Source organism: Vipera ursinii, assembly GCF_947247035.1.
Source record: "Vipera ursinii genome assembly, chromosome: 1".
Taxonomy (NCBI): Eukaryota; Metazoa; Chordata; class Lepidosauria; order Squamata; family Viperidae; genus Vipera; species Vipera ursinii.
The window spans coordinates 16,275,207-16,297,242 of record NC_139512.1 but is presented as its reverse complement, the minus strand read 5'-3'; the positions used below and the strand labels follow the sequence as shown (position 1 = coordinate 16,297,242).

The 22,036-nt window shown below is 45.2% G+C and overlaps 1 protein-coding gene across 1 annotated transcript in view; it reads left to right on the top strand.

The window, feature by feature from the left end:
* Positions 1 to 22,036, top strand: part of FBN3 (fibrillin 3) — a gene marked incomplete at both ends in the record, with an annotated part of 163,194 nt that overhangs the window by 50,787 nt on the left and 90,371 nt on the right. Inside the window, 6 exons of the mRNA XM_083350353.1 lie at positions 4,438 to 4,590; positions 7,658 to 7,855; positions 8,894 to 9,037; positions 16,822 to 16,941; positions 17,335 to 17,460; positions 19,991 to 20,113. Coding sequence (XP_083206479.1) covers positions 4,438 to 4,590; positions 7,658 to 7,855; positions 8,894 to 9,037; positions 16,822 to 16,941; positions 17,335 to 17,460; positions 19,991 to 20,113 — 864 coding nt within the window. The remainder of the gene's footprint in view (positions 1 to 4,437; positions 4,591 to 7,657; positions 7,856 to 8,893; positions 9,038 to 16,821; positions 16,942 to 17,334; positions 17,461 to 19,990; positions 20,114 to 22,036) is intronic.

Sequence of the window (22,036 nt, the reverse complement as noted above, 5' to 3'; positions counted from 1 at the left end):
CAACCCCCTGCTCAGGCAGGAAACCCTATACCATTTCAGACAAATGGCTGTCCAGTCTCTTCTTAAAAACTTCCAGTGTTGGAGCATTCACCACTTCTGGAGGCAGGTTGTTCCACTGGTTAATTGTTCTCACTGTCAGGAAGTTTCTCCTTAGTTCTAGGTTGCTTCTCTCCTTGACGAGTTTCCATCCGTTGCTTCTTTTTCCTGCCTTTGGGCACTTTGGAGAATAGCTTGACTGCCTCTTCTTTGGGGCAGCCCCTGAGATATTGGAATACGATACATACAGTCCTTGACTTATAAACATTCATTTACTAACCGTTCAAAGTTACAACAGCACGGAAAAAAAGGGTCTTATGACCGTCGCAGCATCCCCGCGGTCAGGTGAGCAAAATTCGGACGCTTGGCAACTGTCTCATATTTACGGACGGTCGTAGCGTCCCTCCGGGGTCACGTGATCCCCTTTTGCAACTTTCTGACATGCAGAGTCAATGGGAAAAGCCGGATTCACCTAACAACCACGTCACTAACTTAACCACTGCAGTTGATTCACTTAACCACCGTGGCAAGAAAGGTCGTAAAATGGGGCAAAACTCACTTAACAACTGCCTGGCTTAGCAACAGAAATTTTGGACTAGTTGTCGCCCTGAACCGAGGACTATCTGTGTTAAGACGTCACCTAGATTTAAAGCACAGTAAAATATGAATGTTGAAAGGGTCTGCATTCAGATACCAATGTATAGGGCAGGGGTCTTTAAACCTGGCCCTTTTATGACTTCTGGACTTCAACTCCCAGAATTCCTCATCCAGCATGCGGGAACCATGGCTCTTTTGCAACCTGTGGACTTCAACTCCCAGAATTCCTCAGCCAGAATGGGGAACCAGGGCCCTTTTATGACTTGAGGACTTCAACTCCCAGAATTCCTCAGCCAGAATGGGGAACCAGGGCCCTTTTATGACTTGTGGACTTCAACTCCCAGAATTCCTCAGCCAGCTTGCCTGGCTGAGGAATTCTGGGAGTTGAAGTCCACAAGTCATAAAAGGGCCAAGTTTGAAGGCCGCGATGTGATCTACCATTTGATGTGAGACTCTGCAGTCACACTGAGGGGTGCAGGGGGCTGTACCCCATTTATACAATGAATTCCAGCAGATGCCATGCAGGGTGGCAATGAAAGAACCTTGTCAGAAGTGAAAGGAAGGAAGATAAAGTCGGTTGGTTTGATCCTGATTAAGCCAGGACACGTTTTCATATGAAGCTCTGATAACTCTTTAGAGCAGCGTTTCCCAACCTTAGGAACTTGAAGATGCGTGGACTTCAACTGGCTGGGGAATTCTGGGAGTTGAAGTCCACGCATCTTCAAGTTCCTAAGGTTGGGAAACGCTGCTTTAGAGAGAAAGAGAGAGAGAGAGAGTCACAGAGACAGAAGGAGAGAGAGAGAAGCAGAAAGACAGAGAGAGAGAGAGAGAGAAAGGGATAGAGAGAGACAAAAAGAAATAGAAAAAGAAAGAGGGAGGGAGAGATAGGAAGAGAGAGAGAAAGAAAGACAGAGAAAGACAGACAGGGAGGGGGCAGTAAGAGAGGAAGAGAAAGAGAGAGAAAGAAAGAGAGAGAGAAATAAAAAAAGAAAGAGGGAGAAAGAAAAAGAGAGAAAAAGAGAAAGAGAAAAAGAAAAGGAGAAAGAGAAAAAGAGAGAGAGAAAGAGGCAGAAAGAGAGAGAGAAATAGAAAAAGAGAGAGAGGGAGGGGGGAAGAGAAAGAGAGATAGATTCCTACTTTGAATGGAAGAATTGGCACAACTAATAGAAGAACCCCGTTGATGTTCAGCCCTGTTGGGAGCAAACATTTGCCAGTCTTCTTTGCAAAGAGAAGCGGTCCGGGTTCCAATCTCGGTGGGGAGGCTGGGAAGGGTCAAAGGTCAAGACTGGGGAAAGAGGGCGGCCAGCAGGAGTTACGGCCAGCAGTCAGTCCACTTCCCTTGGTTTTCTCCGCAAAGGCAGCCCCTCCTCTGGGTCTTAGAAGCTGGCTGGGGTGGTCGTGCTCGGATAGGAGACCACTAGGAAATCCCCAAAGCTGCAGAAAGACACACACACACACACACACCCCAAGAAAAGGGCAAACCAGAGGTGGGGGGAATCCCTACTCAGACCGACTGTTCACCTGGGGAACTGAAGAGAGGAGATGTTGAGGAGAACCCGAAGCAGGGAAAGGAGACCACCAAGAAGGTTGCAGAGTTGATCGAGAAGTGAAATCGATGGTGGTTGGTGGATTAATGGGGAAAATATTTCTTTCTCAAACTTGCATGCTGCCCCAAAGGCGACACTAGACGGGCTACAGACGTGGAATGAAATGTGCAGTGAAGCACTGAAACGACAAACAAGGATCATGAATTTAAAATTCAGTTAAAATAAGAATTAATTCATCGCTTTCCTCTTCTCTCTCTCTCTCCTTTCTCTCTATCCCTCTCTCTTTCTCTCTTTCTTTTTCTCATTCTCTCTCCCTTTTTTCTCTTTCTCACTTTCTCATTCTCTCTCCTTTTTTTCTCTCTCTCTCTTTCTCTGTCTGTCTGTCTGTCTGTCTGTCTGTCTGTCTCTCTCTCTCTCTCTCTCTGAGCAAAGGAGCAGGGGAGGAAGAATCACGGTCTGGGAGCAAGGATGGGGTGGGGGCAAATCGTATAAGCATCTGGACCCTGCAGCCTTTTTCCCGGCTGCCAAAACGTTGAGCAAATGCCGGGCAGATTCAATTAGGCCAGCCAGGTTTTTAAAATAACCGAATCCTCCCCAAGGAGGCCTTGGCGTGGCCAGCTGGACCACGTCATGCCACCGGCCGGCCCGCCGTTTCCCTGGAGCGAACATGTGTCGTAAATGTGTGCTGTCGCTCGCTGCGATGGACAATATTTTTTCTGGCCAAGCTTGAAGAACTTTCTCTTGGAGCTGACGTTCCCTGAACTGAAAGGGTCTTTTGTTCCCAAGCACCTGGGGGGGGGGGCGGGGGGGGGGGACGGACTTCTGAGCATCCTTTAACTTTGCCGGATTAAAGATATCTTTGTGGTCCTGATTAGGAGCCGGAGCCCTCCTAGGAATAGTTCGAAATACTCAGTTTTTCCAGCAGGAGTGGAGCCTTTCCTGATAGACCCCCGTGTGACTTTTTTCGCCCGTTGCATGCAGGGAATCACATAAAGGAACTATTTAGCGGTGGAGAAGCAGCGGCTGGGCGATTATCCCCACCTCCGCCTGCTCCTTTAGACCCGCTGATGCTTGGGGGATCTTCCCCATGGATACGCTTGGAAAACAAAAGCCAGCCTAAATTTTATTTTATTTTATTGAAAGAGTCCGCTCTGTTCCCAACCGGATGCTTTTTCCCCCTCAGTGCTTAATGGGAAATAAAGTCTTGATGTCTCCGCATTACAAGGGGCCTCCCCTTAACAGCCATTCATTTAGTGGCCGAAGTTACAACGGCACTAAAAAAAAAAAAAGCGACGTATGACTGTTTTTCACACTTACGACCGTCACGTGGTCCAAATTTTGGAGGCTTGGCAACGGGCCTGTACTCGCGACGGTTGCATCATCCCGGGGGGGGGGCTCGCGTGATCCCCTTTGGCGGCCTTCTCACGAGCCGCGTCAATGGGGGAAGCCAGATTCACTTAACGACTGTGGCCAGAAAGGTCACAAAACGGGACAAAACTCACAAACAACTGTCTGGCTTAGCACTGGAAATTTGACACTCAGTTTTGGTCGTAAGTCAAGGACTACCTCATTCAATGCAAAGGAAAAAAACAGGTGGAAAATTCGGCCCATCCAAGATCCCTCTGTCATAGTCTGCTGACAAAGCCCAAAGCCCCCCTCCCCACGAGGCTCCCCCCCCATCGTAGCAGGAGGGGGACCCTGCGATCCTCTGCATGCGATTTCGCCTTCAGACTGCTTGAGCAAATCCCCTAACTGCAGGCTGTCTGGGTTTAGGTTGGACTCCATTTCCCATCTTCCCCAGCCAGCACGGTGAATGCAAGGGGTTTATTTGATTGAATGATTGATTGATTGATAAGTGAGCATTCACAATGACACTGGAAAAAGTGACTTGGGACCGTTGTTTCCTACTTACGGCCATTGCAGCATCCCTGTGGTCAACTGATCATGATCGAAATTCAGATCCTTGGCAACCGACTCACATTTACGACGGTTGCAGTGTCCCGGGATCACGTGAACCCCTTTTGCCACCTTCAGACAAGCAAAGTCAATGGGAAAAGCCACTTAACAACCATGTTGCTAGCGTTAACAACTCCAGCGATCCACTTAACTGTGGCAGGAAAAGTTGTAAAATGTCTCACTTAACAAATGTCTCACTTAGTGACGTAAATCTTGGGCTCCATTGTGGTCATAAGTCGAGGACTACCTGTACCCCGCCCGGCCATTTCCTGGCTTACCTCTGTCTTTCTTCCGCCCGCAGACCAACGGATTGGCACCTGCTTCTCCGCGCTGATTGGTGGGCGGTGCGCAGGGGAGCTTCCTGGCCAGTATACCAAAATGCAATGCTGTTGCGACTCTGGGCGCTGCTGGGCCATTGGACAAACTCCAGAGATGTGCCCTGTACGGGGATCAGGTGAGTGATTTGCCTAAGACCCTACAGCTCCCCTGGAGGGACTCAGGACAACATCAAGCTCCAGAGGAGACCCAAAGAAGGACAATGGATGAGTGGCACAGCAGTACGGCTGCAAATCTGTTGCACTTCACTGGGATTAGGTGCTTAGAGCTTCTCTTTAATTGTTCTCATCAATGTTGCCGTGTCTTTTGCAGCTCTTTAGTTATTCTCATCAATATTGCCGTGTCTTTTGCAGCTCTTCTTTAGTTATTCTCATCAATGTTGTCATGTGTTTTGCAGCTCTTCTTTAGTTATTCTCATCAATGTTGCCATGTCTTTTGCAGCTCTTCTTTAGTTATTCTCATCAATGTTGCCATGTCTTTTGCAGCTCTTCTTTAGTTATTCTCATCAATGTTGTCATGTGTTTTGCAGCTCTTCTTTAGTTATTCTCATCAATGTTGCCGTGTCTTTTGCAGCTCTTCTTTAGTTATTCTCATCAATGTTGCCATGTATTTTGCAGCTCTTCTTTAGTTATTCTCATCAATGTTGCCGTGTCTTTTGCAGCTCTTCTTTAGTTATTCTCATCAATGTTGTCATGTGTTTTGCAGCTCTTCTTTAGTTATTCTCATCAATGTTGCCGTGTCTTTTGCAGCTCTTCTTTAGTTATTCTCATCAATGTTGCCATGTATTTTGCAGCTCTTCTTTAGTTATTCTCATCAATGTTGCCATGTCTTTTGCAGCTCTTCTTTAGTTATTCTCATCAATGTTGTCATGTGTTTTGCAGCTCTTTAGTTATTCTCATCAATGTTGCCGTGTCTTTTGCAGCTCTTCTTTAGTTATTCTCATCAATGTTGCCATGTATTTTGCAGCTCTTCTTTAGTTATTCTCATCAATGTTGCCATGTCTTTTGCAGCTCTTCTTTAGTTATTCTCATCAATGTTGTCATGTGTTTTGCAGCTCTTCTTTAGTTATTCTCATCAATGTTGTTGTGTCTTTTGGAACTTCTCTTTAATTATTCTCATTATTGTTGCTGTGTCTTTTGGAGCTTCTCTATAGTTATTCTCATTAATGTTTTCGTGTCTTGGAGCTTCTCTTTAATTATTCTCATTAATACAGCTGCAGGGTTTCCAAGATACGGTACTTAATTCACATTAATGGCTTTGCAGATTCTTTCAAGAGCTTTACACAAACCTGTTATATGGTTGACTTACAACCGTTCGTTTAGGGAACGTTCAAAGTTAAAACAGTACTAGAAAAAGTGACTTTCGATTGGTCCTTGCACTTACAACACTGCAGCGACCCACACTCACACAATCACGCTTGGCAACCAGCATGTATTTACAACAGTTGCAGCTTGCTAGAGACACATTAATTGCCATTTGCAGCCTTCCTAACTCCCTTCCAACAACCAAAGCCCCGGGGGAGGGGAGGGGGAGCCAGACTTGCTTAACAACCATGTGATTCACTTAACGTATAAAGGTATTTAGAAAAAAGGATATAAAGTGGGACACAGCTGACTTAACAACTGTGTTTACTTAGTGACAGACATTCTGGTTCCCACTGCAGTCGTAGATTGAGGACTCCTTGTAGTTTTTCAGAAAGTGCTTCTTCTCCTCCCCCTTTCCTTCTCTTCTCCTCCTTCTTCTCCTCCCCCTTTCCTTCTCTTCTCCTCCTTCTCCTTCTCCCTCTCCTCCTCCTCCCCTTTCAATAATAATAATAATAATAATAATAATAATAATAATAATAATAATAATAATAATAATAATAATAATAATAATAATAAAGTTGGAAGGGACCTTGGAGGTCACCTAGTCCAACCCCCTGCTCAGGCAGGAAACCCTATACCATTCCTGCTCTCCTTCTCCTCCCGCCTTTTCTTCTCCTCCTTTTCCTGTCTTCCTGCTCCTTCCCCTTTCCTTCTCTCCCTCTCCTCCTCTCCCTTCTTTTCTTCTCCTTCTCCTTCTCCTTCCTTTCCTTTCTTCCTCCTCCTCCCTCTGTCCCTCTCCTTCTCCTTCACCACCTCCTTCCCCTTTCCTTCTCTCCTTCTTCTACTCTCTCTCCTACTCCTCCCCCTTTTCCTTTCTTCCTCCTCCTCCCCTCCTCCCTCTTTCCTTTTCTCCTTCTCCTTCTCCTCCTTTCTTTTCCTTTCCTCCTCCTCCTCGTCCTCCGCAATGAGAGACCTCGTGTCTCCCAGGCCTGCAATCCTCACTTCCAAAAAGAGACACAACGTCCCAGCAAAGTGGCAAAGGCGGGTCAGGACCAACGTACACACACACACACACAAAGAAAGCGAAGACCCAGCCACATGAAAGCTTTGGAGGGAGAAGCTGAATTGAAACATAAATTTACAAGGATCACACGGTGGAAACATTAAATAAATTGCAAAACATTAAATAACATTAAATTAAAGAGAAGCTGCAAAAGACACGGCAACATTGATGAGAAATAATTAAAGGAGAACTGCAAAAGACACGGCAACATTGATTAGAATAATTAAAGAGAAGCTGCAAAAGACACAGCAACATTGATGAGAATAGTTAAAGGAGAACTGCAAAAGACACGGCATCATTGATGAGGATAACTAAAGAGGAGCTGCAAAAGACACAGCAACATTAATGAGAATAATTAAAGGAGAACTGCAAAAGACATGGCAACATTGATGAGAATAATTAAAGAGAAGCTGCAAAAGACACAGCAACATTGATGAGAATAATTAAAGGAGAACTGCAAAAGACACAGCAACATTGATGAGAATAATTAAAGGAGAACTGCAAAAGACACAACAACATTGATGAGGATAACTAAAGAGGAGCTGCAAAAGACACAGCAACATTAATGAAAATAATTAAAGGAGAACTGCAAAAGACACAGCAACATTGATGAGGATCACTAAAGAGGAGCTGCAAAAGACACAACAACATTAATGAGAAGAATTAAAGGAGAACTGCAAAAGACACGGCAACATTGATGAGAATAGCTAAACAGGAGCTGCAAAAGACACGGCCTAATTGGTGAGTGAGTTTTATAGCCACCCTTACCTTAAGCCCAGTCTGTAATCAGGAATATTGTCTGCTTCTATTTCTCGCAGATGAATACCGCTGGCTGTGCATCGAAGGTCTTCCTGTCATTCCGAGTTTCCCAGGCAATTTTCCCGGCCTTCCCAGCTTCGGTCCCAATGGGGTTGGGCCGGGGATAAGTGGTCCCGGAGGTTTTGGGCCCAACGGAGCCAACGGACAAGGGGGCATCCCTGGATTGCCAGGGACGGGCCCCGGGAGTTCCAGCATTGGTGAGAGAGGGCGCCTTGCCAAGACCTTGGTTAAAATCAGAGTTTCCGTGTCCGACAGAGCCTGTAGAAGTGGTGGAAGTTTTTAAAAAGAGATTGGAGAGGCATTTCTCTGAAAGGACAGAGAAAGGACATCTCCTGAGTCAGTTGGAATGAGGTGGGGTGGGGCTGTACTAAAGTTAAGTAAATAAGTAGTTTTGGAAGCAAAATGTCTATGGAGATACTCCGTCCTCCAGGTCACGGTTGTCCCAAATGTGCTTTTTTTCCAGGAGGCAACAGGAGTTCCTTGTTTTTCTTTGAAAACATTTTGCTTCTCATCCCAGCAGCTTCTTCTGCTCTGACTGGATGGTGGGCAAGGGAAGGATTTATACTCCTTGCAGACTGCTGGTCATTTGCCTTCTTTTAGAGAGTCATTGAGGCCACTTGGAGGTTTGTCTGTGTCCTCAGGGTCACCTGAGGGGTGCAAATGAGGGTGGAGCCTCCTTGGAACAACACAGTCCTTTCAGCAGTTCCAAGGAGGCTCCATCCCCATTTGCACCCCTCAGGCGACCCTGAGGACACAGATAAGCCTCCAAGTGGTCTCAATGATCCTCTAAAAGGATGCAAACAACCAGCTGTCTGCAAGGAGTATAAATCCTCCTTTTCCCCACCATGCAGTCAGAGCTGAAGAGACTTCTTGGATGAGAAGCGAAATGTCTTCAAAGAAAAACAAAGTCCAGTTGCCATGTGAAAAAGCATCTTGGAAGCAAATCCACAAAGCATCTGAGGCCCATCAGGAGAATTTGGGGCAGGGGCATTTCCCAGAGGAAGCTGGATCTTGCTCTAGAAGTCCTTTCTGTAAAACTAGGGTTCTAGTCCTCATAGTTTAGCCACCACAGAAGTGGCTGCATTGTACCCAAGAAGATCTCAAATTTTGGTCAGTGGGCTCAGTGTGCCAACAAGGGCATTTCTGGCCCTGCCAAGACCCCCCCCCCCGCCAAGAGCTGGGCGGGGCTTCCCCTCCACGTGACCCCCCCCCCCCCGCTGCCATGTCTCTTCTAGGCACCGCGACACTGAACCAGACGATCGACATTTGCAAGCATTTCACCAACCTGTGCTTGAACGGGCGCTGCATCCCAACCCCGTCCAGCTACCGCTGCGAGTGCAACATGGGCTACAAGCAAGACGTGCGGGGCGAGTGTATCGGTGAGCAAACCACAGTCTGTGCCAAGCCAGGCCGATGCTGGTTCCTCGGGTTGAGGTTTGGTTCACAGCCAAGGTGGGTGCTGCAGATCCAAAAAAAGTGAAGACGGTGGCTTTGACCGCCATATCAAACTCCCGCCCTGTGATGTGCAAAAAAAGCAGCAGAGCTTCCTTGTTGCGGACAAGGCCACCATTTTGACTTTTCTGGACAGTCTTTCCTGCTGCCTGCCATTCAGACATGCATGCAGAAACTAAGTCAGGGACGGGATTTGCTCAGAAAAAATTATCTGTTGAGAAGATTGAAGCCGTTGCTGATGTGTGGACTTCAACTCCCAGAATTCCCCAGCCAGTGCAGTTGGCTAGGGAATTCTGGGAGATGGAAGTCCACGCAACTTAAAGTTGTCAAGGTTGGGAAACCTTGGGTTAGATCAGAGGTGGGGAATTACAGCCCCTTTATGACTTGTGGACTTCAACTCCCAGAATTCCTGAGCCAGCCATGCTAGGTAAGGAATTCTGGGAGTTGAAGTCCACAAGTCATAAAAGGACTATAGTTCCCCCATGCTGGCTGAGGAATTCTGGGAGTTGAAGTCCACAGGTCATAGAACTGCCATAGCTCCCCTATGCTGGCTGAGGAATTCTGGGAGTTGAAGTCCACCAGCCATAAAAGGGCCATAGTTTCCCACCCCTGGGTTAGATGAACCCAACTGTTGCCTGCTCTTCTCTTTGATTTACGGTTAGCCTGTGCAAAGTCAGTGTTAAGGAATTTGTTGTGCAGGGTCTCCTTGTGCTACCAAAGAGTTGCACAGACAAGGAAGGGTACTGAGAGTAGTAAAAATCACACACAGGAATACACTGAGTTATAAAAACAAAAAAGTAGTTTACTTTTGAGGTGGTGTAAGAACAAAAATGCACAGTCAAAAAATAAACCGTCCAGGTCATAAACAATAGCAACAGTCCAAGCTACAAAGTCTTTTTACCGGTCCAGAGGTCAATACACAGTTCAGGTTACAACAGTAGTAAACCAACAGCAGAGCAAAACAGTAACAGTAGAGAGCAGTGAATTCAGAGAGAGAGAGAAGCTACGTTCCTAGCTTCCTCTTATGGCCATGAGAACACTTACACACCCATTGGCCAATTAACTTCTTAAAGACATAGCATTATGGTTAATATATTTTCAACCCAACATTGTAGGCTAACACCATATGCCTAACATTCTCCCCTTTGGGTAGAATAATATATAACTCTTACAATCTTATGCACATTCTTTCACAATTAGCATTGTGTTTCACAGCACTTTGTACCTTCGTAAAATGGTCTGCAATATTTACATCAGATGAACAATACTCTAGCTGTATTAATTTATCTTTGATACATTGTCTGACATTTAAATAACGAAGATCAGTATATTTAGATCTTGTTCTTACTGCAGCATTATTAGCCATCTTTATCGCAGCTTGATTGTCCTCATACACAATGAATGGATCATTTACATTTAAACCCATATCTAACAATAATTGTTTGTACACTAGCAGTTCTGTACATAACACTGATAGACATGAAAATTCAGCCTCCATTGTAGATAGGCTTATGTGTTTTTGTCTAATAGACTTCCATCCAATTAAAGAATCACCCAACATTATAGCCAACCCTGAGGTAGATTTACGAGTGTTTGTATCAGAGGCAAAACTCGCATCTGCATATGCTGTGAGGATTAACTCATGATTTGGCTCTAGATATAACGAGTAGTGGATAGTTTGCTTCAAATACCTTAATACTCGTTTAGCTGATTGCCAGTGTCTAACAGTTGGTTCATTGTTGTACCTAGCCAATTGGTTTACACAGTAAGAAATATCAGGTCTAGTCCAATTACTCAGATACATAAGACTTCCTATCAAAGATTGGTACATAGTCTTATCAAATACAGGACTCTCAACATTAGTATCCTTAAAATCCATAGCCATCGGAGTTTTTGCTGGTTTACACATTTCCATATTGTATCTCTTTAATAATTGAGATATTTTACTGGCTTGCGACACCTTAAAACCCCTATTTGTTTTCACAATATCTAATCCCAAATAGTGGCTTATTTCCCCAAGATTTCTAATTGTGAATTTATTTTGCAATCTTGAAATGATAGTTTGTGCTTCTAACTCAGTTTTTCTTATTATTGCAATATCATCTGTGAATAATAAGAGAAAAGATAATGCTCCGTTGTGATCTCTTCTAAACAAACAAGGATCAGCATTACTAGCTACAAAACCTAATGCACTTAACTCATTAACTATACATTTGTTCCACTCATAGCCTGATTGTTTCAATCCATAGAGGCTTTTCTTTAATTCCCAACAATCATGGTCTCTATCACTGGTCAATCCTGGTGGTATTCTTAAATAAATAGTATGTTGCAATGGAGCATGTAAATATGCAGTTTCAACATCTACATGGTTAACCATATATTGGTTTTTAGCTGCCCATACTAAAGCTGCTCTTAAAGTAGTTGCCCTCAGACTGGGTGCAAACACCTCGTCATAATCCTCAGTAGTTTGGGCAAAACCTTGTGCAACCAAATGTGCCTTATGGGTTATAGTCCCGTCTACTCCTTTCTTTATCTTATATATCCATTTGCAACCTATAGCTTGCTCACCAGGTGGCAGTTTAGCTTTCTCATAGACCTTAAGATCCTGCAAAGACTTCAACTCCCTGTTCATTGCAGCTTTCCATGATGCCTGTTCCTTTTCAGGATACATCCTGATCTCATCATAGTTAGATGGCTCTACACTAACTTGACATATACTAGCTTCATAGTGATCAGGTGGACGTCTGATGCGCATTGAACGCCAAGGAATTACAGGGCTTTGAATTTCTGACTCCTTTCCTTCCTCTGATTCCTCTTCTATCTCCCCTATCTCCTTTTCATCTTTTATATTTACAGGAGATGTATTATCATTACTAGTTACGTTATCAGAAGAGTCCTCAAACACTAGAGGATCAGTATTAACAGTTTCTTGCTCTAACCTATCCCAACCAACATGCTCAAGGAATTTTGCATTTGCACTGTTATATACATTAGTTGTGCCTCGTTCCCAGAAACGATAGGATCTGTGGTTAGCTTCGTAACCTACGAAGTATAATTGCCTAGCCCTATGTTGTCCTTTACTCCTGAGTTGTGCAGGAATGTGGACCCAAGCTGGGGTGCCAAACGTGTGCAGGTAATCAAGGTTTGGTCTTCTACCATGCCATATTGTATATGGTATTTTACCAGTAGAAGTATTAACAACTATATTCAGAACATGGTTTGCACATTTTGCTGCCTCCCCCCACAGTCTATCTGTTAAGCCAGAATCTTGTAACATGGTTCTAATCATGGCTTGTAACGTTTGCCCACGTCTCTCAACAAATGCATTATGTTGAGGCCTATAAGGGGCTGAACGTTTATGCTCAATGCCAGCAGATTCTAGCATATCAACAAAGCGCTTATTTGTAAATTCAGTACCATTATCAGTAATTATGCACTGAACCTTTCTCTTTGTTTTTCTCTTGACAAACTTCAGCCAGTTTGCAAATTGTTGGAAAGTGTCTGCCTTTGACTTAAGCAGATAACAAGAACCATAACGAGAGTAGTGGTCAAGGATACTTAAAATATAACAAGATCCTCCTAAACTTGGTTTCATGGGTCCAATTAAATCAGCAAACACAACTTCCAAAGGAACAGTTGTTTTGAAGCTGTTTATCCTGTTTGCAGGAGTTGCCTTACTCTTTTCCTGATTACAGGCATTGCAATTCAAATACTTACTACATGGTTTCAGTTTAATTCCGTCTACTAACTCAACTGTTTTACGTAGTGAGTTAAAGTTCACATGCCCTAACCGCCTATGCAATAAATGTATACACTCATCATGTGGCTTCTTGTTCTCACATATTGAGTTAGCTTTAACTGTACTAACCTGGTTACTTGTGAGAACGAATAAACCATTTTTCAAATTAGCAGTTACACAGGTTCCATTCCTCTCAATAGTGCATTGCTCCCCTCTGAATGTTACCACAAACCCAACTTTAACCAATTCCCTTACAGATAACAGGTTGAATCTTAGTTTAGGTATATATAACATAGGTAACTGTTCATCAATGCATGGACAATAGGAATTACCTTCACCAGAGGCTTTCATCTTCCAACCGTTTGCCAGTGAAACATATTGGTTGCTGTTTTTCATATTAATAAACCTCTTTTTCTCTTTAGTAATGCATTGTGAAGCCCCACTATCAACAACCCACAATTCATTATTTCTGGATGTTGGTTCACCAGAAACAGCCAAACCAATGCCCTTCTTAGCCTTTCCACTGCTATTTACATTCTGTTTTCTACCCTTCCTACAGAATTTGGCTATATGCCCTTTAGCCCCACAAGAATAACATTTCTTGACGTTGTAAGCAGTGGTAAATTGCTGCTCCTCTTGTGGCTGTGTCTCTCTCAGCTGGTCTCTGTCACGCCTTCTTCTGGACTCTTCCAGCAGTCTCCCAGTAATGTTAGTCAATGTCAGTTCCTCTCTGGTCAGGACTTCCAAAGAAGAAACATACCCATCATAACTCTCATCCAAAGATGACAGAATAATGTAGACCTGATGCAACTCTGAAAAAATCAGCTCCTTTTCATGAAGCTCTTGAAAAGTTGCCTTCATGTAATTTAAATGCGTCAGCATATTTCCTTTCTTCTGCAGACGAGCCCTAAACAGCTTACGTGTAAGGTGTATATGTGCACCCACACTGTCTCGAACATAAAGCCTTCGCAAAACGCCCCAACACCTAGCAGCAGACTCCTCACCACGAATATGGACAAGCTGCTGGTCATTCAGTGTTAGTCCAATAATGCAAAGAGCTTTCTCATTGCTACGTTTAAAGTCGTCTAACTTCTTTGCATCCTCTTCGTCATCTGGATCCCAAGCAGTAGTATCTGGTGGGTTATTTACAACAGTCCATAGTCCTTCCTTGCGCAAAGGCAAGCAGCATTTCGTGGACCAGGAAACATAGTTTGTCCCATCCAACCGGGTTATCCAGGAGATGCCTGACAACAGGTCTTGTGCCATTTTACACCAAAATAGCTAACACAAACTCAGCTAGGAATACTGTGTGTACTTACTCTCAGTACAGGCCTGGGCCCATAACCAGTGTTAAGGAATTTGTTGTGCAGGGTCTCCTTGTGCTACCAAAGAGTTGCACAGACAAGGAAGGGTACTGAGAGTAGTAAAAATCACACACAGGAATACACTGAGTTATAAAAACAAAAAGTAGTTTACTTTTGAGGTGGTGTAAGAACAAAAATGCACAGTCAAAAAATAAACAGTCCAGGTCATAAACAATAGCAACAGTCCAAGCTACAAAGTCTTTTTACCGGTCCAGAGGTCAATACACAGTTCAGGTTACAACAGTAGTAAACCAACAGCAGAGCAAAACAGTAACAGTAGAGAGCAGTGAATTCAGAGAGAGAGAGAAGCTACGTTCCTAGCTTCCTCTTATGGCCATGAGAACACTTACACACCCATTGACCAATTAACTTCTTAAAGACATAGCATTATGGTTAATATATTTTCAACCCAACATTGTAGGCTAACACCATATGCCTAACAAGGGACATGAGTGTATGATCCTGAGGTCACTTGTCACAAAAATGTACGAGAGAATTTAATAAAATAACACCAATTCTCAAGGTAAAAATGGAGGTTGCGGGGAGCATTTTTTATTTAAGAGACACACCTGGAGGCCTCCATCGAACCGTTTCAGGGGTTCCCCCTTTTCGAAACATCCCCGAGCATCATTTCTCGGAGAAAAAAACTCTGATATAGCCCTTAAGTTGTTTCCCTAAATCTAGGGGTAAATTGAAAGGCCATTTGCAGCAGAGATCAACGCTTTATTTCCCTTCATAAACTGAAAGCATCGTTAGGAAAAAAAAGAGACTTGATTTATTGATGACATTTATTTACCGCCCATCTCGTAAGGAAGCAACTCTGGGTAGTTTCACAGCATAAAACATTAAAATCGTAACATGTAAATACAGGGAATCCTTGACTGTTTCTGTTGCTAAGCAAAGCATTTGCCAAGGGAATTTTGTCCCATTTTACGACCTTTCTGGCCACAGCTGTGAAGAGAATCCCTGCAGTTGTTAAGTGAGTCACACGGTTGCTAAGTGAATCTGGCTCCCCCTTGGACTTTACTTGTCAGAAGGTCGCAAAAGGGGATCACATGAACCCTGGGGAGACACTGCAGCCGTCATAAATATGAGTCAGTTGCCAAGAGTCTGAATTTCGATCACGTGACCACAAAGATGCTGCAATGGTTGTCAGTGTGAAAAATTGCCTTAAGTCACTTTTTTTCAGGACTGTTGTAACTTCGAACACTCACTGAATGAACTGTTGTAAGTCGAGGACTGTCTGTGTATCTAAAACAATAAAATTAGAAGTCCCGATCCAGGTAAAATTATTGTCAAGGTTCTGACTGATGAACCCAGCCAAGCAAACACTTTTGAGACATTCCGATATCTTAATGTAAAAACTTTATTGAGTGCATCATTTCGGCACGTATGAAAGGAAAACCAGCTCTGACAAACCCCTATAGTAAAAGTATAGATGACGTTGCCCAATTAGATGTAAATATATTGTTATGAGAAAAGGTCTGAGTCTGGTCAGACACCTGGTGAATCGTCCTTGATTCTCATGGTCTGCTTTCTTTTATCTTTGAGCCTGCATTCCATTTCTCCATCCTCCCCCCAAGTTTGTTGGCAAGCTGAGAAGCAATAACTGTTGCACCAGCAAAGCGAGCTTCAAGCTTGACACTTATAATTAAAAGATGAAGGTTCTACGCTGGAGAAGAAGCTTGTAGGAGAATAGAAAAATTGCCGCTCTGCGGGCAAACAATGGGATTTGCAAAGAAATGAGAATTGCAGATTTAGCCACCCAATTAATTTCCTGTGCCCCAAATGTATAAATGGTCCGAGAAAATTGGGGGAGCAATATCATTTGTCCTGTTATTTGTCTTTATGATCGTTGCTGTCATAGCAACCGTAGGGCTCCTGGCTGGGATATGACTCAGCCCAAATTAAAATAAACTCTTTCAGGTCTGCTGATTCAAAAACATTGGGGAGGGCCTGTCTGGCAAAATGGTGCTTTTAAATTAGGGACCAGATGTCTCCAGTCAACAATTAATGCTTCTCCAAATCTCCCTGAATCTATTTATCCAATGACAGGCATGGGAATAAGGTTTGGGCCATTAATTATAATAGTGGCCAATTTGGATGAAGATAAATGTTTGGGACAATAATTATTTCAGTTTTCTGGGAAAGGTGGTATCAGAGAGGCCAGGAGACTATGACATCTGATGCTGGGGGGAAAATGGATTTGCGGTCCTTCCCAAAATGGCATCTTCCTTCAGTTTTAACAGGGATTGTCCATGGAGATCCTCCATCACCCATTTGTCCCAAAGGTTCTTTTCTTCAAGAGGCAACTGGACTTCTTTTGTTTTTCCTTGAAGACGTTTCGCTTCTCATCCAAGAAGCTTCTTCGGCTCTGACTGGGTGGTGGGGGAAGGGAAGGATTTATACTCCTCGCAGAGAGCTGGTCATTCTCTCCCTCTTTCTCTCTCTCTCTCTTTCTCCCTCCCTCTTTCTCCTCCCTACTCCTCTCTCCCTCTCCCTCCCTCCCTCCCTCCTCTCTCCTCCTCTCTAACACTCCCCCTCTTCTCTCTCTCTCTCTCTCTCTCTCTCTCTCTCTCTCTCTCTCTCTCTCTCTCTCTCTCTCAAGACATGGACGAGTGTTCGAGCAGCCCCTGTCTCCACGGTGATTGTGTGAACACCCCTGGCTCCTATCACTGCAAGTGCCACGAAGGCTTCCAGAGCACGCCCACCAAACAAGCCTGCATCGGTAAGTCACAGTGGGGTGACAGACACAGAGTCAAGATAGCGGTTGAGGCGAGTCTTTCATTGCATCGTGGTAACCATCTTCTTAGCGTCGTTTGGACCCTCTCCTCCACATCTGGAACAGAGATAGGAGCTGCTGGGAATGTTCCAGGGATGGTTTCTCGGATTGAGCTGGGCGGTGCAGGACTCCACCTCCCCCCCACCCCCATTCGAGGATTCTGAGTGGCAGGATAAGCTTTCCTGTCCACGGGTCGCCCTGAGGTTGCCTGCAGTTCTAGGCCATGTTTTTGCAACCTTGGCTACTTTAAGATGTCTGGATATCCACAACCACTTCAAGCAGCCAAGGTTGAGACACACTGTTCCGGGCAGCGGATTCACCCTGTGGACCCTCTTCTAGATATCGATGAATGCATCATGAACGGTGTGATGTGTCGGAACGGGCGCTGTGTGAACACCGATGGCAGCTTCCAGTGCATCTGCAACGCCGGTTTTGAAATCACACCGGACGGCAAAAACTGCGCAGGTAAGGAAGGGCTGGAAGAATAGAGTAGAATGCAGAACAGAATGCAGAATAGGAATGGAATGGAGTGGAGTGGAATGGAATAGAAAATATGGGATGGGATGGGATGGGATGGGATGGGATGGGATGGGATGGGATGGGATGGGATGGGATGGAATGGAATAGAATAGAATGGAATGGAATGGAATGGAATGGAATGGAATGGAATGGAATGGAATAGAATAGAATAGAATAGAATAGAATAGAATAGAATAGAATAGAATAGAATAGAATAGAATAGAATAGAATAGAATAGAAAATATGGAATAGAATAGAATAGAATAGAATAGAACAGAACAGAATGCAGAATGGAGTAGAGTAGAATAGAATAACTTTATTGTCATTTTAAATGTACACTAATGTACACTAATCGGTATGCATTAAGGGTCACCACTTCCAGTATACACCGCATAAATATGACCAAAATGTTTTTGCGTATACCCACGTACCCACATATATTCTATGACACAGGGAAACAACGCAGCCTAGTTCGGATGTATACATGTACGTGGTGAGAAAAACGAGTCTTGTGAGTTGAATTCCCCCCGCATGTGCAAGACACCCCAGAAAAGAAGCATCACATTTATTTCGTCTTTACATAGCAAGCCGCCCCACCCCCACCCCAAATAAAGTCCCGGCTCTTTCCTATACGTGACTGACATCATCATGTCATGGCCACGCCCAATTCTGTGTCATGGCCACACCCGTCGTGACTTTGGGCTGCTCCCCCAGCTGCTAAACTGATTTTGATCCTGTCCAGGGTAACTGACCAGTGGATTCTCTAATTCAGAGTTTCCGAACTTTGGTCTATTTAAAAAATGTTTGAACTTCAACTCCCAGAATTCCCCAGCCAGTCTTGCTGGCTGGAGAATTCTGGGAGTTGAAGTCCAGACGTCTTAAAGCGGCCGAGGTTGAGAAGCACTGCTCTAATTGGCCATAAGCTGTATTAAGGTGCAGGGTGTGGTCAAAACAGTCAAGATGGCGGTCCCCACCATGCATTGCACGTGAAAAAAATAGCCATGCGTGTTGTTTTGACCTCTTTGTGCAGATTTCCCCCATGCACAACTTTCAGCACCAGCTGAAAAGCATCCTGCAAACCTGAAAAGATGGCACATCACTCTCTGACATATAGTCCACATAACGACGAGGACGGCCGTCGCTGATCAGAGCCTCCCCCCCCCACCAAGGGCTCGTTTGCATATTAATTTTTACTAGGACATGTTTGGTTGTGGAAATAAAAAGACAGGACCTGGTATTGTTTTACAGAATGAAACTTTATAAAGAGTTCCCAGTTAAACCCCCCTTCCCTCAACCCCATTTGGTCAGCCCCCCATCATTTTACTTCATGTCATCCCTTTCCTGGGAAAAAGGGAACTTCGAATCTTTACGGTTATTGCCTTCTTCCTTTACAGATTCAAATGGAGACACAGGCCAGACGCCTCCTTCCCTAACCCTCCCCTTTGTTCCCCCCAGTTCAAAAGGTTTCCCTTGGTCTTTGAAATAACCGAAGGCAGGCTGAATCCACATCCGCTCCTCCTTCCTCGGGAGATGGCAGAATCCAGGGGGGGGGGAATAATGTTTTAAACATACATTTATGAATGTGATATAAATGGATTCTGACAGGAGGAGTCTTTTCCTAGGCCCGTCCTGAGCTGCTGCTGCTTGCCTGGCTCTGCAGGGATGCAACCGGGCAGGGAGGGAAGGAGGGGGGAAATGGAGAAGGAGGAAGAGAGGGAGAGAAAGGGGGAATGAAATGGAGAGAGGGAAGGAGGGAGGGAGGAAGTGGAGAGAGGGAGGGAGGGAATGGAGGAAGAGGAAGGGAGAGAGGGAGAGAAAGGAGAAAGAGAAAAAAATCAGAGACGTAAGGAAGGGACTGGAGAAGAAGGAAGAGAGGGAGAGAAGGGGGAAATGGAAAAAGGAAAGGGGAAGGAAGGAAAAGGAGAGGAAGGAAGGAAAGAGGGAGGGAAAGGAGAAAGAAAAAGGAAGCGAAGGAGGAAGGGAGGAAGAAAGGAAATGGAGGGAGGGAGGGAAAGGAAAGAGGAAGGAAGGAGATGGGAAAAGGAAGGAAGTGAAGAGAGGGAGAGAAAGGAGAAAGAGAGGAAGGAAGGAAGGAAGGAAGGAAGGAAGGAAGGAAGGAAGGGAGGAAGGAAGGAATTATCCCTGTTTAATTTATTGATTTGGAATTATTCGACGTCATCCTTTGGGGCGCACCTGTTCTTTACAAGGCAGCAGGAACGGAAAGCGAGAGAAACAGAATCCCTGTGTTTAAGTCGGCAGGGAATCCGCCGTGCTCAGATGCGGCCAGGAGCAAAGCGGGCAGCCTGGTGCCCTCTGCTCGGGGGGGGGCAAAGAAGGACACAGCCAGAGCGGGAAGCGGGTTCCCGAGCCCCGCGGATCTCCGACTTCCCCGGCTCTCGTGCTGCGGGGTGGGGGGTGTCCGTAAGGGCAGCGCCCCCCCCTGACGGATTCTTCTCCCCCTCTCTCTGCCCCACAGATCACGACGAATGTGCCACGACCAACATGTGCCTGAACGGAATGTGCCTGAACGAAGACGGCAGCTTCAAGTGCATCTGCAAGCTGGGCTTTGTGCTGGCCCCCAACGGGCGCTACTGCGTGGGTGGGTGCCGGGGGGCGCGAAGGGAGCCGGGCAAGGGGGAAATGGCCGGATTCTGGCCCATTCGGTTGGACACGTAAAATCCTCAGACTCTCTCTCTCTTTCTTTCTTTCTTTCTTTCTTTCTTTCTTTCTTTCTTTCTTTCTTTCTTTCTTTCTTTCTTTCTTCTCTCTCTTTCTCTTCTTTCCCTTCTCTTTCCTTCCTTCCCTCCCTCCCTCTCTCTCTCTTTCTTTTTCTTTCTTTTCACCAATGGGCTTTAACTTACAGAGGTCACGATAGCGGGGAAATAAGCCACCCCTGGAATTTTGGCAAACGAACGTGCCTTGCCTGAGGGGAGGCAAATGCGCTGCTGCAGAACACAGGAGCAGAAATGGGGTGGAAGGGACAGGGAAGCGGATCTTTGCCAATCTTTATTATTTTACGTTATTTGTAGAGATTTGCATACGCCCTGGTTTCCCAACCTTGGCAACTTTTAAGCACTGCTGGCTGGGTAATCCTGGGATTTGTTGCTCATGTCTTGACGTGGCCAAGGTGGAGCCTCACTGCCCCCGTACACGTTGGGAAGCGCTGGCATACACTTCAAAGAATCCTGGTTATTGATAAGAGAAAAAAAATCAAAGTGCAACGATTGCCAAAAACTAATTAGCAAAAGGAAGTCCATCTACCACTAGCCCCTCAATACTCAGCAGAAAAGTAAGTTCTTCAACCACCTCTTGAAGGCCAAGCATTGAGGACATCCTGTATCCCGGTCCAGAGGTCCCCAAACTTTTGGGCACCAGAGACCGGTTCTGTGGAGAAAGGTTTTTCTATGGGCTGGAGGGGGGGGCACGTGGTTTTGTGCGCTGCCTGCATCCCACGGATGGGGCTTTGCTTGTTTCTGCGGACCGGTTGGTGGCATGCCACGGACGGGGGGTTGGGGACCCCTGTCCTAGGGGACAAAGGACTGGGCCTTGCTTAAGATGAGATGGAAACCCTCAGCAGAGCCTCCTCTTGGAGGTTGCTTGAGTTGGGCTGAATGGTTGTCTCATTACCACATGGGTCACTAGGGCTAAACTTGCTCCCCACAGTTGGTGAATGGGTTGAAGCACTGTGTACCTGTGGAAGCTCATCTTCCAAGGGACCTCACGCAGAGCGCCTCAAAAGGTGCTTTTTCAAAAAGCAGCTGGGCTTTGTTTGTTCTGGAAGGCGTTTCGCTTCTCATCCGAGAGGCTTCTTCTGTTCAGCAAAATGTCTTCAAGGAAAAACAAAGTCCACCTTGCTTTTTTGAAAAAGTGCCTTTGGGACAACCACGACCTGGTTGTCTCCTAGAGTGTATCTCTGGGGTCTTAGCAGGAGGTGATAGGGCATGAGCCATTGAGGTCAGACCTACCAGTCAAAGTGGGTGATAGCCCCTCTGGCTACAGCTTCCATTTCTTGGAGACCCCCGTCCAAAAAAAATCCACTAACTGTGGGTCTGTTGCTCTAGGGCAGGGGTAGGCAACCTCGGCTCTTTTATGACTCATGGACTTCAACTCCCAGAATTCCTGAGTCAGCTGGAGTTGAAGTCCATGAGTCATAAAAGAGCCGAGGTTGCCTACCCCTGCTCTAAGGGCATTGTGCTCCCATCCAGAATCAAAGGGACAAGCAGAATGAATCAATCAATTTGATCACCAGAAATGATACTTCCACCTTAAAAGTGATTTAACTTCTTTTGACCCATCTAGACTGTATTAGCCTCCAGGTTCCAAGTCAGGTCTTCAACAGGTTTCTCAGTCTGGTTTAGAGTAGCTATCTACAACCAGTGTCATCAATGTTCTGATGATACCTCACTCCAAGCAGATGGATTATCTCCAGCAGCCACTTCATAGTGTGGAGGAGAAAATTCGGGTCTCTGTCGAACTCCTATTTTGGAGCAACTAGAGTCACGATCCCTCTTTCCCACTCACT